This window comes from Elephantulus edwardii, unplaced genomic scaffold (genome assembly GCF_000299155.1).
Source record: "Elephantulus edwardii isolate Elephantulus edwardi_28Jun2011 unplaced genomic scaffold, EleEdw1.0 scaffold00263, whole genome shotgun sequence".
Lineage (NCBI taxonomy): Eukaryota > Metazoa > Chordata > Mammalia > Macroscelidea > Macroscelididae > Elephantulus > Elephantulus edwardii.
The window spans coordinates 2079173-2094966 of NW_006400013.1; the positions used below are offsets into that span (position 1 = coordinate 2079173).

Genomic DNA, 15794 nt, shown 5'->3' on the forward strand with positions numbered 1-15794 from the left:
TTATAAAATTACGCTTTCACACAGAGGTCCCTGAGGTAGGGACAGTGATTTCACTGACCACTGCTCCTCACTCTGTTCTCCTCTTTCTCTCTGCAGCCCGAGAACAGCGGCCCTGAGAGCTGCCTCTATGACCTGGCCGCCGTGGTGGTACACCATGGTTCTGGGTGAGCATGCCCGTGGGCTGCTTATGGGGGAGTCCCTGGTTGGCAGCACAGTGCAGGGCAGCAGGGCTGTGCCGTTTTTTAGACATACACTTTAGATTTTTAAAATTTACACAGCAGGACATATTTCAACAGATTGTAATTCTGTGACAGTGATTATAGTGCATCATGCAACCATTCTCACCCTGTGTAAAAGGGTGGAAAAAACAGTATGAGAACGGATTCTCTGACTTCAGAGGGATAATGACCAGGATCAGCTTAACAACTAGACAGCTTTTCTCCATCCAGACTTTTTAATCTGTTCTGACACCAGCTGCTTCTCTCATGGTACTATCTATTTCTCTTCTGGATTTGATCAACCATGCAGTGATCACACAGAACTCATAACTCATACCCACAGTTCAGTGGTTTGGTAAGGATAGAACAAGCTGCAACTGGGCAAGGCAGGGCCTCTCTCTCACCTTCTCTTGCCTTGCATGCCACTTCTCAGCTTCCCCAGGACAAGGTCCTCTTGGCTCTCCCTTTTGTAAAGCCCAACTCTGCCTCTTCCATAGACCCTTCTGGACTTGCTGTTTTTCAGTGTTACAGGTCTTGACCTGTGTTACAGGTCTTGACCTGTGTTACAGCTCTTTTACAAGGTTCCCTGCTCCATTTCTCTCTGTTTCCTCTCCTCCTTTCTGCTTCTTCCTGTTTCAATTTGGGATTACTAGCTGTGTTTATCTGTAATTCCATGTCTATTTCAATGCATGACCTTTCCACCAGAGCCGTCAATTGAGGCCTTGGTAGGCTTTCAACTCATTGCTGTTGAGAAGGAACCAACTTAATGCTGAACTTCCCAGGGGGTTTTCAGGGGCTATAAATCGCATGGGAGAAGGTGGCCTGTTTTTCTTCAAGGAGCCGCTGGTGGATTTGAATCACCACAAAGAGTTATAAACCTTTGGGTTATAACAACACAATTCCCAGCTGACTGTACCCCAGAGCTCCTTCAGTAAGCACTTATTTTCATAGTCACTTACGGAGCATTATTGGTTAACCAAAAGGTCAGTCATTCAAATCCACCAGATAGCTCATGGGAGAAAAATGTGGCAGTCTATATCTGTGAAGATTTATTTACAGTCTTATAATAGAAACCCTTAGGATATTTCTACCCCATCCTGTAGGATCTCTGCAAGTAAGAATTGGCCCAACAGCAGTCTTTTTTTCTTTGTGGGAGATAGTAATTTTTTAAAAAATATGTAACTATATACACACATACACACACACACACACACACACACACACACACACACACACACAAGGGAGCTCTGGTGGTCTAATGGTAAGAAGCTGTGTTGCAATCACAAAGGCACGTGGTTCAAATCCATCAGTTGCTCCGTGGACAAAGGAAGAGCAACCTCCTTCTATGTGATTTGCTGCCTCTGAAAACTGGCTAGAGAGTTAGCTGTGGATCGGTTCTGACTTGATGGCACAAAACAAATAGGGAACTCTGGTGGTCTAGTGGATGGGAAGGTTCACTGCCAGCCCAACGGCATGCAGTTCAAATCCAGTAGCTCCTCTGTAGGAGAAAGATGGGCTACTCCTGTGCCATTTACAGACTCGGAAAACTTGCTGAAGGGTGAGTTATAACTCAGTTTCAACTCAGCAGTACTTAACAGCTGATGGGTACTTGTACAGTACATATAGTACATTCCTTTTCATCAGACTGCAGTCCAGGGACAGACAAAAAGTACCGAACAAGTAGTTTACAGCTTACTCAGGAATTACCAATTGACCTGGACAAAAGAAATGAACTTTCTAGTAGGTTAGAAAACCCCCTTCAGGATTTGTTGTTGTTTTGTCGATCAAGTTGGAACGGACCCATAGCTGACCCTCCACTGGGTTTTCTGAGGCAGTAAATCACATGGGAGGAGAATGCCCATCCTTCTCCTGTGGAGCAGCTGGTGGATTCAAACCTGTTGCGTTAGCACTAAGCCACCACAGCTCCCTTCCCTTCAGGATTAAGAGAATTAAAAAACCCCCAACTCTCAGTTTTCCCCAAAAACCAAGGTAAAAGGCAACCATGTTCATCATCCTCACATTTTCTTTGTTGTTTCTCCTGTATTTCTGCAAACTTCTGTACCCTTCATTTTCTTTCTAGTCTTTCCAGTTGCTGTTGCCACTTTGATCCCATAGACAGATCTTAAAAGAGCACAATGACCAGGAAACACACTCCTTACCAGTTAAGCTATACTGTTCAGCTTTAAGATTTCAATGGGTATTTTTTAATTTATGGTTTATTAAGATACTCAGGAAAGTAGTTTTAGGGGTTCATTTAGGCTCCATGACTCCAGAATGTCTGGATTTCCAGAAAATCTCCAGAATCTATAGGATTTATTATTGACTGCTTACTAAATTTTACTACGTAGCTGGAATGTTATAAGGCTGCACAATCCTGTAAGGACTTCTGACATCTTTTGTTTGAATCTCTGCCTTTGCTTTACAGAGTCGGCTCTGGGCATTATACAGCGTTTGCCACCCACGAAGGTCGCTGGTTCCATTTCAATGACAGTACTGTAACCCTGACTGAGGAGGAGACCGTGGGGAAGGCAAAGGCCTACATCCTGTTCTATGTGGAACGCCAGGCCAAGGCTGCACCCGAGAAACTTTAATACCTCTTCTAAGTCATTACTCATCAACTATACCGGACAAACATTTCCAGTTTTCCATAAATACTTGATCCAAGATTTAATTTCATTATGCACTTTTCAATTTCCTGTTTTGGATTTAATTTTGTCAGTGATAGTGACTTATTATTGAACATGGGCACCAACTAATTTTTTTTTTTTTTTTTAGTTTTACCAGAAAACCTCAGCAGACATTTTGATTTGCTGCTTTTAGTTGTAATAATTCAGTTTTTATAAGTAGTTTCAAGAACTTAGTTCTATTTGACCTTTTTATATTAATGTTTTCAGTTCTCACTCTGAGGCACATTTACACCAATGCTTTTGTTACCCTCACACTGAAAGCAATAGACGTGCCCGACTGTGAGGAGCAACGTACTGCCTGCTGCCTTCCCCGGCTGTGACGGAGGTCAGGTGCTGCGGGACCCAGGATCACGTGTGCACAGCACTTCACAGGGACTCCGCTGTGAGGGTGGTTCGGCCTGTCATTCAGATCACCGAGGGGCTGCCCTTTAGCACTAATGAACTGAATTTGGTTCAGCTGCATACCTGTGCTGCACATTCAAGAATTACTCTATCTGTTGGAGTCTTTGGTTTGGGGTAGTCTTTTGTTTTCCTCTGGTAAAGATAGGAGTACAGGAAAGTTTACAGGTCAAATTCAATTAGTGTTTAAAAAATTCTGTGACACTTGCTTACATGGCAGACTGTTACCCAATGAGGGTAAATAGTATGGTAACTTGACCTTTTTGAAGCACACCCAATTCCTCTGTTTGGTTGTAGTGTTGGGTCTGTCTAGCTGCACATCCACGCAGGTCTGTCTGCATGCTCAGCCGCTCGAGGCTGACGTGCTGACCTGCACACGCGCTGTGGTGGTCCCTGTGAGGGCAACTTTGATGGAAAGAAAGTCTTTACTGCTCTGGGCTTTAACCCTTATTGGCCAGTTGAAAACAGCAAGATAAAAACAGTCTCACTTCAAATAGTCTCTATCCTTTAATTTCTCAATCTTTGTTTTAAAATGTGCTTTCAAGAACAGTAGGTACAAACTCTGTTTTCACTCAAGTTGAAATAGGGAGCAAGAATCCACTTAAAGGACTTGTAAGTATTCTCAGTCATTCTATTGGTTTTGGGGTAGTTGTATTATGTCAGAGCCCTGGTGGGGCAGTGGTTAACTGCTCAGCTGTGTGAAAAGTTGCTGGTTCTACCCCATCAGCTCTTCCATGAGATAAAGACAGAGCATTGTGCTGCTTTGGAGAATTCAACCTGGGGACCTCTATGGCACCTCTATGGAACATTTCTGCTGTCCCCTTTTGGGGTCACCAGGGGTCACAATGGCCTCAACTGGATTAGGTTTGGTAGCACAGCAGCACAGGCCTTGACCCACTTAGCATTTTCATGTCTGTCTCTTCCAATCATTATTTCCCTCTTCCTACATTTCTCTTCAAGGACAGAATGTAATTTATGTTAGGATAACCAGTAGGACTTGCTGGTAATCTCGTTTTCTATTAAAGGGGAAGAAATGGTGAGGACTTTGTGTATAAATGTAAAAAGTTGGTGCCACTGATGGCAGTCACCCGGTCACCGCCTGGAGCTGCAGAGGGTGATCCATCCCATATTAGTGTTGGCTGGACTGATCTACCTTCTCAGAGCAGAACACTCCTGCTAAAGAAATACCTTTGAATGACAGCAAGTAAGTGACAGGTGTCACTAAGACTGCATTGTCCACGCAGCTGCCACGTGGTGATTTAAAGACTCAGTTCCGTTAGCCCCATGGCCGCTGTCCAGCAGCACATGTGCGGCTGGGCAGTGCCACCTAAACTGTCACTAAAGTTCAGGTCTTCAAAGTAGAAATGAAGAGTCTTAGGAGATACAAGAGAAACTTTTAAAGTAGTTACTGAATTAGGTTGATACGAGAAATATTTAAAATAATTACTGATTATATCCCAACTTGATATTATTTCATCTAAGATACCATTACATTAATACCAATACATTACATAAATGATCGTGTTCTGAGTTTCCTTTCATCTTGCTAAATGTCTGATTCTAGGCTCTTCTGCTTAGGAGGTGGACAGCTGTAGCTTTTACACAAATCTCCCTGAATGGGCAGCTGCTGTGACTTAAATAGTAAAGACCTGGGCAGCATTCATGTTGGTGAAGAAAAAGGCTGTTTATACCAAGTGGAACTTAGCAGCACACAGGGCGACTTGTCAGGGATGCGGCCATCTGACACATCGAACTCGATTTTCTCTCTGATGTTGTGTAGTCCTTGTATTTCTTGACATAAGCAGAGACGCTTGAGTATCACCAAGGCTCTTGGGAATGGACAAACTGATAGGATTCATCTGGATTGTGCACCTGAACATAGTGATGTCAATGTGCCTGTTTGTGTTCTCGCACTAACTGTCGCCTTACCACACCTCCTCAAACAGCCCATCTGTGCTCTTCAGGGATTCTCCCTCGTGCCATGTTGTCACCAGCACGTACGTGGCTTCTCGCTCAGAGAGCTCATGCTGAGGCAGGGCCTTATGCCAAGTCACGTGGCTCCTTGGAACAAGAAAACTTTCTTACAATTCCTCCCACGCAGGTGGGTGATAGAAACAAATTTGTGGTAACACAAATCTCTCTCCATGGTGGAGAAACCTTTGCTTATCCACTGTATTCTACTCAGTGTATAGTGATGATAAATGTAATAGAATTAAACCAGTAAAGCGTGCTGGCCCTGGTTAAGTGTTAAATGTGCGCCTCACCGTGGAAACTATTCAGCAGCTTGGTTTCTAGGGTTGGGGGCATATTTATTTCTAAAGCCAAACCTCTCCTTCATTGGTTTAGTGTACATAGTCTATTTAGATATACTTTCCCCTCCGCATCCACCCTGCCCCGTGTTCTCTCATGTGTCCTCTGTTCCTAAGTGGCCCTAGAACTTTGCTCAGGGGCTCTGGTGACCGGGGTGCAGCCACAGAAGGGTTGCAGCCCAGAAGGAGTGGCCCACCTTTGCGTCTCATCACCGGGTGTATGCCCTCCCCTCAGGTCGAGCGTGATGCAGTCCAGACCACTCTCCAGCGCGCTGGATGTGCTGTAATGTAATCATCTGCCATTAAAACCTAGTTTGTATGATGCCGACAGGATTGTTTAATTGTGCAAGTGACCGATTTTGCGTTAAGTTGTAATCACATCCCTTTTATGCTTCACCGGCTTGTTTTATGGAAAGTATCATTAAAGGTCTGGTCTCCTTCCTTTTGACTATTCTTTCTGGACACCTTTCAGTGGCACTGAGGAAATGCTAATGAGTTTGTGCAAGCTGTGGGCCTTTCCAGTCCATCAGTGGCAGCAGGTGCTTACAGGATCCCTACACTTTGGGCTGCTGGTGCACCTGGGCCAGGACATTGCTACCAGTCTGGGCAGGGTGACATCAAGGGAGCTCCACTGACAGCTGGGTCTGAAGCTGAGGTTCTGCTCAGTCATGCTGAGTCACATGGTGTGCAGTCACCTGTTGTCTTCTGCAGCTGCTAAGTGTCCCACATTCAGAGCTGGACTCTTACACTGAGGGGGGCCAGCTTTTATTTTAGACCATGAGCAAAGAATATTGAATAGCTTTTCAAATAAAACAGACAAATGTGTGAGAAAATAAACATGTAAGGTGTACTTTAAGATCAGCTCCACGTACTATCCATCTCATGTCCCTTTTAAAGAAGAAAGAGTGTTCTTTCCACACCCCTTGTTCTGTTGCTGTCGGTCTTCTAAGGTGGAAGACAGGTGCCTGCAGCCCCAGTTGCTCCCCTAAAGGCAGATGTGTGGTTGTGCCTGCCCTGGGCCAGACCCACAGCCTTGAACCAGAAAGGGACCCATTAGCCTCGTCCTCTGGCGCAGGGCAGACCCTCCCCGGCAGCCTGCACACCTGGTGAGGGGTAAACATGCCAGCAGGGTGGCAAGGGTACTGCTAAAGAGCAAGAACCTATGAGACTCCTCAGCAAGGGCATCACACTTCACACAAAGACACAGAACCGCTCATTTTCTGTGGACAGTACGCCGTTAGATTTGGCTTCAAACTGTCTTTTCCCTTTTTCACTTGACCTCTTTTGCAGGGCCTGTCACCACCACCTTGCTCTTTTATTGCCTTAATACACCTTTTTTACTTGTTTTCCTGAAGGATAAAAAAGCTCCACAGACCCTATTTCCAGCAGTGAGGTGATGAATTTGGAAAGGACTTGGGAGGGAACATGGACATATGTTGTTAGTGCTGTCCAGTCGACCACAACTTGTAGTGACCTTGTGAACTGTCTCGACCTCTGCCTTGCTCAAGCCCATCACTACAGTCCTGGCAGTACACTTCCTACTTTGCTGACCATCTGCTTTCCAAGGATGTCTTTTTCCAAGGACTGTTGACCCAGTGGTGAGGATTTGTTTTCTTCTTGTAATCCATATTGAAGGCTGTAGTCTTAGATCTTCTGCCGTGTTTCAAGGCCTTTTCACTTTGAGCCAGCAAGACTGTGTCATTGGCATATTGCAGGCTGTTGATGAGTTCCTCCAGTCCTCATTTTTCTTCATAAATCCCAGCTTCCAAAACTACTTGCTCAGCCTACAGACTGAATAGAGTTTGGAGCATAACAAATCAGGACTGTTTGGAGCATAACAAATCAGGACTAACATTGAGAAGAACAGGAATCCTAGAGCACTTAATTGTGCTCATGTGAAGCCTATATGTAGAGCAAAGAGCTGTCCAAATAGCAAGGGGACATGACGTGAACGATCTAGATCGTTTATCTAGAAAGATGTTCATCAGGGTTGTATCCTTTCTCCATAATGTATTCGATGTATGCTGATTAAGGAGATGATAAGGCTTCCTATTAAAACTGTTATAGCTTATCTTGAAGTTGAAGAAAGCTTCGGACCAATGAAAATAGCTTGCAATGTGCTTTACAAAATATGCGTTATTTTATCCTTTTTTTGATAGGGTGCGAGAGTATTATGTGGTGGAGATTTCTATGTGCCTGAAGAGTCCAAGTTAAATTACATGACACCTTCTCTATGACGTATGTTGTCGTCTTGTTTACTGTCAAGTGATTTGAATTCAGTAGTGAATGTGAAAGGATGTTACAAACGTGTCAGGTTCCTAAGATGATGCCTACTACCTGACTTTAAGAAGCAGGGGTACTCTGTTACCTTTGAGGACTCCGATGTACCACTCCTCTAGGATGGCTGTGTTAGTTTGGGTTGACTACTCTGCAAACTACGAGCTCAAAGAAAATTTAAGTGCATTTTTTTTAAAGTAATGAATTTTATTTCTTATGAAAGTAGGTGAATATTTAATTAGAATTAAAATTTTATAAATGAATAAAACTATTTGGCATATAATACATTAATATTTTAAAACAACAACATCACTTTTTCAATCTTAAAAGTTGGAGCAGTAAGTAAACATTCCCCTATTCTAGTCAGACCCATCATTTCTGCCTCCTAAATGCTGTCCAAATATTTTCATGCTTTTCTCTGTCATTTTACAATATATATTTGTAATTCTTACAGTTTCTTTTTCAGGCTTTAAAAACTCCATATAGGTTCATACTGTATAGAGTTTGATTTCTGGCTATTGTCTCTAAAGTTGATGCTAGTTTTCAATACTTAATATTTGATGCAGTTTAATACTTAACCCTTGCTGAAAAGATCTATTAATGCTTAAAAGATGCACACCCAATATTTATACCATGGATTAGCTTGCTAATCAATGATTATTTGATGCATAGAAAAAAAGCTTACAATTAACAAATGTATTGTTGTTGTTGTTATGTGCCGTTGAGTCGTTTCCGACTCATAGCGACCCTATGCACAACAGCCCTAAACCCTGCTCTATCCTGCGCCAACTGCACTGCCTCTGACACCCATCCCGATTACCCCAGTCACCGAATCAATCCATCTCAGAGGGTCTTCCCCTCCTGCGCTGTCCCTCCACCCTCCCAAGCATGATGTCCCTCTCCAAGGACCCGTCCCTCCTGGAAACATGTCCAAAGTATGTCAGACGAAGCCCCAGAATCCTTGCCTCCAAGGAATAGCTTGGTTTAATCCTCTCCAAGATGAATCTGTTTGTTTTCCTGGCAGTCCATGGTACATTCAGTACTCTTCTCCAGCACCGCAGCTCAAAAGCATCCATTCTCCTTCTGTACTCCCTAGTCATTGTCCAACTCTCTGAGGCATAACAAGCGATTGCAAAGACCATGGCCTGTATCAGGCACACCTTAGTCTCCAGAGAGACACTGTTGCTCCTGAGTACTTTAGAGAGGTCCCTAACAGCAGACTTCCCCATCGCGATACGCTTTTTTATTTCCTGACTGCTGGTGCCAAGAGTGTTGACTGTGGAGCCGAGCAAACTGTAGCTGTGAACACTCTCAGTCTCTTGGTCATCCATCCTGACGCTGCCAATTGGTCCAGTGGCGAGAATCTTTGTCTTCTTGACATTGAGCCTCAGTCCATACTGAAGGCTGCAGTCCTTGACCCTTCGCAGCAAGTGCATGAGGTCCTCCTCAGTTTCAGCAAGCAGGGTTGTGTCATCTGCATAACGGAGATTGTTAATAGATCTTCCACCAATCCTGACCCCACATTTCTCCTCATAGAGCCCAGCCTCTCGGGTAATCTGCTCTGCATACATGTTGAAAAGGTATGGAGAAAGGATGCATCCCTGGCGTACACCCTTCCCAATTTTGAACCATGCAGTGTTACCCTGCTCTGTTCTGACTACTGCCTCTTGGTCCAAGTATAGGTTTCGCATTAGCACAATTAAATGTTCTGGGATTCCCATTCTTCTCAGAGTCAGCCAAATGTATAGATTGCATAATAGTGTGTATAGTTTTTACATCGCAGGTGTCTCAGTGGCACACAACAACATACTGTGACAGGTTTGGAAGCAGGAGTGGCATCCACTTCTAAATAACATGCCTCTGGAAACACTATGAACTTTGATAAATGTCCATAGTTGTTGAAGGGCTTCAGGCCTTTTGTTCATAGGGTTACTGTGAGTCAAAGACAACAACACTACCAGTACCCCTTCATTGAATTAATTTTAGGTAGTTCTTGATTCTTGTTTTTTAAAAGAAAGGCTCCCACTACCACTTCACCACAGTGGAGATGGGTTAAGAGACAAAAGAGGATCAACTGACACACTGCTTAGAAAGGAGCTGCTGAGAAAGGACCTCTCTTCCAGGCAGTACTGCACAGGCGTGTTCAGGTGGTACTTGTAGAAGGTGGCCAAGTCTAGTGGCTTCCCTTGTGCTGGTGCACACAACTGGGAAACAAAGATCTTGGAGTAAACAGGACAGGTGAGTACCAAGAGCAGCTGGTCCAGGAATACCCTTATCTCACTCTCACACTGGTGCCGGCAGCTTTTTCTATCAGCAAGTGCAGAACCTCCCAGGCTGCTAACCACGGGGCCACAGTTTAAAGCCAGCAGGCACAGTTAGGGGGTTGGGGGGAGATGGGGAAGACAGGCAGTCTCTGCATGAAGACATGAAGATTTACAGGTTCAGAAACCAATGGAGGGTTGGTATGAGCCAGGTGGTGAGTCTGACTTTTCTTTTTTCTCCCAAAATAATAATAGACAATGAAAGAGTTAAGGGCAGTCATCCAGGATTGGAGGTGATGCAGTATTAGAAGACTCACCATATTAGGAAAGTTTGGATGCCCTGGAGAGGGAGAAGCTGATGGGTAGTATCTCCAGGCCAGCAGCCAGCATCTGGACCCCCAGGCTCTCAAACTGAAAGCATCACAAAGAGAAACGCCTAACCAGCAGCCTTCGAGATGATCTCATCAGGGCCAGCCCATGAGCACACAGAACTGTACTCCATCTGCTCTTCACGTTGTGACCTTTCGGGAGTATATCGCCAGGCCTTTCTTCTGATGTGCCTCTGGGTGGGACTGACTAATTTGGTTAAGAGCGAGGCTGTTCACCATATGTGCCATCTAAAAGTGACGAAGCTGCCTTAAAGGAAAAACAGATTAAAGAATTCCCACACATTTTGTATTAAAGAGTTACTTCCTCTCTGACATTTTGGGAACTACAGCAGAATGACATTAATTGGAGAAATAGAAAAGCAAGTGTAACAGAACTTTACAAGTACTTAACTTGGTGAAGACAGCCGGCTTGGAGGCCTAGGAAAGTCCTCTGCACAGAGAAAGTAGCCACACCTTCCCTAACTCCACTGAGAGAAAAATACCACTGGAAAGAGGATCTGACCTCAGAACTCTCAGCCTTAGCCCTTTTTATCGCTTCCTCCTTTTAGGGTGGGATAAAAGGTTCTTGTTTGTGTACTGGGTAAGAAAATGTGTTTAGGGCGCGAGGCCCCCCCCCCCAGTGCAAAGTGGGCAAACCCAGACAGCCAGTCAAGGCGCCTGAAGAGAAAATGCCACGGGGAAAGTCGAGAGCTCTCTGCTTTCTAGAAAGGAAAGAAATCCCTTTTAAGGTAACTCCGTAATTTCAATAGGCTGCTTTTCTGCCAGGATTTCAATCCCTCTGAACATAAGCCGAACCACAGACGGCTGTACGTATGTCTGGGACCTGGCTTGCTCGCTTCCCCCTCCTCTGCTTCAGCACCAGTTGTTAGCCAAAAATAAACACCATTCCTCAACCATATATGTCCACCGGCGAGCTGGGGAGGAGCGGCGGGAGGTGGGCCAGGTCCCCCGCCGGCCGGGCCGCCCTCGCCGCTCGCCGCCACAGCACCATGCACATCACCCAGCTCAACCGCGAGTGCCTGCTGCACCTCTTCTCCTTCCTGGACAAGGACAGCAGGAAGAACCTGGCGGGGACCTGCGCGCTACTGCGCGACGTGTTCGAGGACCCCGCTCTCTGGCCGCTGCTGCACTTCCACTCGCTCACAGAGCTCCGGAGGGACAACTTCCGCCTGGGCCCCGCGCTGCGCAGCCTCTCCATCTGCTGGCACTCCAGCCGCGTGCAGGTGTGCAGCGTCGAGGACTGGCTCAAGAGCGCCTTGCAGCGGAGCATCTGCAGCCGCCACGAGAGCCTGGTCAACGACTTCCTCCTCCAGGTGTGCGACAGGTAGGCGGCCGGCGGGCTGCGGGGCGGGGAAGCGTCAGCACGGCTCCACCGCGGGCGCCTCGGCCAAACGAACCCTCCTTCATCCTCGTAGGGCCTGGAGCTGCTTCTGTCCCAGAGAGAATCCGCGTCAGCCGCGCCTGTCGGGCCGCTGTCCTCCAGGCAGCTGTCCTTCCTGGCTGCCCTGCGGGTGCAGTGCGGGGTGGGTGCGCTGGCCTTGGATTGTCAATGACAGGCCTCACTCAGCAAGGCCCCATCTCAGCAGTCACCCTCCCTCTATTCTCCCTCTGGAAGGGGACCCTCAGGTCTGTGAAATCTGGCTGAAGAGGGGGAACGAGGTTTACTAATCTTCACCTAATTTTCAAGTGAGCAGATGGACTACCAGAAGTGGCGCTACCTGCCCACAGCCTAGGATTGCCAGACTGCCACAGTGTGAAGTCCCTTCTTTTCCTCCCTCCCTAGAACTTAGCACCCGCTAGTCTGACTTCTCTGTGGGAGAACGAGGAGTTACAGCCTCTGAAAACCCCGAGACCCGCAGGAAGGTTCACCTCTCTGGCAATTTAACAAGAATGTGACTTCTAGACCCTGCTGTCCTTAGTTGCCACGGAGCGACTCCCCAACAACTCCAGCCACCAGTGAGGTGAAAGGCTGCCGGCCCTGCACCTCCTGCACTCTCCAGGACTGGCTGTAGATGGAGCGTTGCCATCCAAAGCTTTTCCACAGCTGATTCTCAGAAATAGATCAGCCCCTGTCTGCCTCAGCCTAAAAGCCTGCTGAAAACTGTCCATCATAGTAACATGCAAGTTTCCACTATTAGTGGCTGCACAAGAGAATTACATTCCGGTCTCTTGCACAGAAGGAAAGGATTCTAGTAAAATGTGGCTTTGTCAGCAGTTCCTTTCCAGATGAAGGTCCCCACAAGGTCCAAGACATTTGTCAGGAGTCAAACACCACTGTCTCCACACCAGGGTCCTTAGTGGACAAGGATCTCTGGTGACAATCTGAGGGGGCCAGAGCTGAGAGTAGCACTGGCAAATCATTTCAGCTCTCTGGATCACCTTCTTCATGAACAAAACTAAGCGCACAGACAGTTGACACACAACACAGTGGAAGGCACGTGAAAGGGAAGGGGTGGAGTGGAGTGGGCCCTGGACTGGCTGGAGCAGAGCCCAGCAAGCTTCCCCGGGGGAATTCAGGGTCTGACAGTCTCCTTGCTGCTTCTGTTCCCTTTTCCAGGCTGGGTCCAGTTGAGGATGCTTTGATTGGCCTGCTCAACTGAACTGAAGTTAGGGCTATATCTAGAACTAGTGCTCAAAGGCAGGTTGCTGGGTCTTGCAGGTGGGAAGGGGACTGCCACTAAGTTCTCCACACCACCACCTCCAAAAACCCATCTCCCACCCAGGTCCTGCGAGGCTAAAGTGGAGCAGTAAAAACGCACAGCGTCTTCTCCTAATCCTCCAGAAGAACCAACAGCTGTCAATCCCAGGACTGGCGTCGTTCTATCCACAACAGCCCTGGGTCCCTCTGGCTGGATTGGGGCTGAGTCCTCAATCCGGGTTCCTGAGGCTAAGAGCCATTGCACGTCAGCCTCTGGGCTTGACAGGTTAATCTGTACAATGGCCGCAAAGGGGACCGGGCTAGGGGCAGAAAGCTCAGGTTCAAGTCCTGACCACGGGTGAGTTCCTTAAACTCGCTCTGCTTGTTTCGGCTGGTATAATATGCAGGGTCTGTGGATGGAGTGCTCAGAAGCTGCGCTGCCATTCCAAAAAATGTGTAGTTCAAATCCACCAGCTGCTCCGCGGGAGAAGGATGCACAATCTCCTCTCGTGCCATCATCTGCCTCTGAAAACCTGGAGGATCAGCTATGGGTCGGTTCAGACTAGACAGCAAAACAACACTATTGCTGGGTGGATTAATAGAGCGCAGGGCCCCTGAAAGAGGCCTGTCCAGGGAGGAGGACGCCATCCTCGGCCTTACTTCGCGTGACCGCCCTCTTCCCACAGGTGCCCCAACCTGGCGTCCGTCACGCTGTCAGGCTGTGGCCACGTCACCGACGAATGCCTGGCCCAGCTGCTGCGTTGTTGTCCGCGCCTGCGCGCGTTGCGCCTGGAGAACTGCGCGCGCGTCACCAACCGCACGCTGGCGGCAGTGGCGGCGCACGGGCGCGCGCTGCAGACGCTGCACGTGGACTTCTGCCGCAACGTGAGCGCGGCCGGCCTGCGCCATCTACGCGCCGCGTGCCCGCGCCTGGCCCTGCGCGCCGAGCGCAGCGCCTCCATGATCCCCGACCAGCTCCCGCGCGGCGCCCCGCTGCCCGGCCCGGCCTCCCGCAAGCTGCTGCCGCGCTAGGGTCCCACCGGTCCGCCTCCAAGCCTTCATCCCTCCACTTCCACCTCGTCTGAGCCTCAGTTTCCCCATTTGCAATATGGGGCTAATAACGCCTACCTCACATTACGATTTTACACTTGCGATATTAAACGAACCGATGCGTGGGAAACACTGGAGCAGGTCTCAGTAAATGTCCCCGTCTGCCTCTAGTTCTCTCATGAACAATCACTGGAGGGCCTGGGTGGGAGGCTGGGGGCGCCTGTGAAGGAGGGGGAGACGGGGGGCGGGGACATGGGGCACGAGGTCCAGGCCATCTTCTTCCAAGTGAGCGGAAACCTGCTTCTCTTGTTAAATCCCGTGATTATACGGATAATCTAAGGATTATAGACTAATGCAAAGCTAAATTTTTGACCTGCTGAACTATTGATCAGACGTCAGTTTCCTTTTGGACTTGAGCCACAAGTGACCCACATATATAGACGTCAAATAGAGGGCTCCTGGACACACAGCAGCCTTCTGGCCCGTGTTGGGGTCACTCGTTACAGCAGTCCTAGGAACTAGGGGCAGTCAAGTCGAGAAGGCGCTAAGTGGTGGCATAAGCTCCCCTCCCCGCCTCGCACATGGCCAGCAATGAGTGACCACCAAGAGGCGCCCTCACCACCCGCAGCCACGCCTTCACTGTGAAAAAAGATCTTCGTCCCTATTCATGACCTCCTTCGTTTATTGAACAAATACTGAGATCACAAGGAGGACAAATTAAAGTTGTATTCTCATGGACTTTAGTGGAGAGTAAGCGGAATATAAGGCGGTGTTTGGTGGTGGGTGGGGAGTGTTGGTAAGGGCTGGCCAGTGGAAGCCTTATTGAAATAAGATTTGTGCAAAGCCATGAAGGAGATGAAGCAGGAAGCCCAACCACCAGGAGTTAAAACATTCAAGTCTTGGTGAACAGCAAGTGCAAAGCACCTGGACTCAGAACATGGCTGGTGTGCTAGGGGGCCAGTGAGGGAAGGGAGTAGGTAGAAAAAGAGACCTAGATAATAGCTTTTTGAGTAAACAGATTATACTGTGTGAATAAAATTTATCAAGGGACCCCAGCAGGTCCCAAACGGCTCAAATGTCTCCTGGCAGAAGATGTGGGCAGGCAAGCTGTCCCCACCTCTCTGGGGACCACTCAAGGGATCAGACACTGGCTGGAGGACTCTGAAAGGCCAGGATTTGTCCCACCAACAAGGTAGCTAATCCTCGTGCTGGAGAAGCAGGCACCCTTTCTGCCACCAGCTACAAAGGAGAGCCAGGGCCCTAATCCGAGTCTGACCAGCCCAGGCTTTTCCCTGGGGTACCCACTGTTGCTCTCAACTCTAGCGAGGTGCTTTGATTTTTTCTCCCACTGGGGCTAACAATGCTGAAAAGCAGCTCGGGCTTTTGGGGGGTTAAGTGTCTAAAATAGAACCACTTAAGCTCCAGGGCTTTGCTTTCATCATCTCCAACAAGCCCCAACTCACAGCAGGCACTGTTTGCCTGAGTTGGAGATTTAGCTGGGGAACAACAGCAGGTTCCTGGCCCGCCACAGGCTCTGATGGACTCAGGTCTCCATTCCCATTCCCT

The 15794-nt window shown here is 47.9% G+C and overlaps 2 protein-coding genes across 3 annotated transcripts in view; both read left to right on the forward strand.

The window, feature by feature from the left end:
* Positions 1-3272, forward strand: part of USP3 (ubiquitin specific peptidase 3) — a 110592-nt gene extending 107320 nt beyond the window's left edge. The window contains exons 13-14 of one of the 2 annotated variants that reach the window (XM_006899614.1): positions 97-164; positions 2644-3209. In XM_006899614.1, coding sequence (XP_006899676.1) covers positions 97-164; positions 2644-2809 — 234 coding nt within the window. In that variant the 3' untranslated portion in view covers positions 2810-3209. Of the gene's footprint in view, positions 1-96; positions 165-2643 lie in introns of both variants that reach the window. The other variant, XM_006899613.1, reaches the window with a different exon arrangement.
* Positions 3273-11529: 8257 nt separating this feature from the next.
* On the forward strand, positions 11530-14210 carry FBXL22 (F-box and leucine-rich repeat protein 22). Its single transcript, XM_006899630.1, has 2 exons — positions 11530-11864; positions 13865-14210. Exons 1-2 carry the CDS (start codon positions 11530-11532, stop codon positions 14208-14210), a joined length of 681 nt encoding a protein of 226 aa, XP_006899692.1.
* The last annotated feature ends 1584 nt before the right edge of the window (positions 14211-15794 follow it).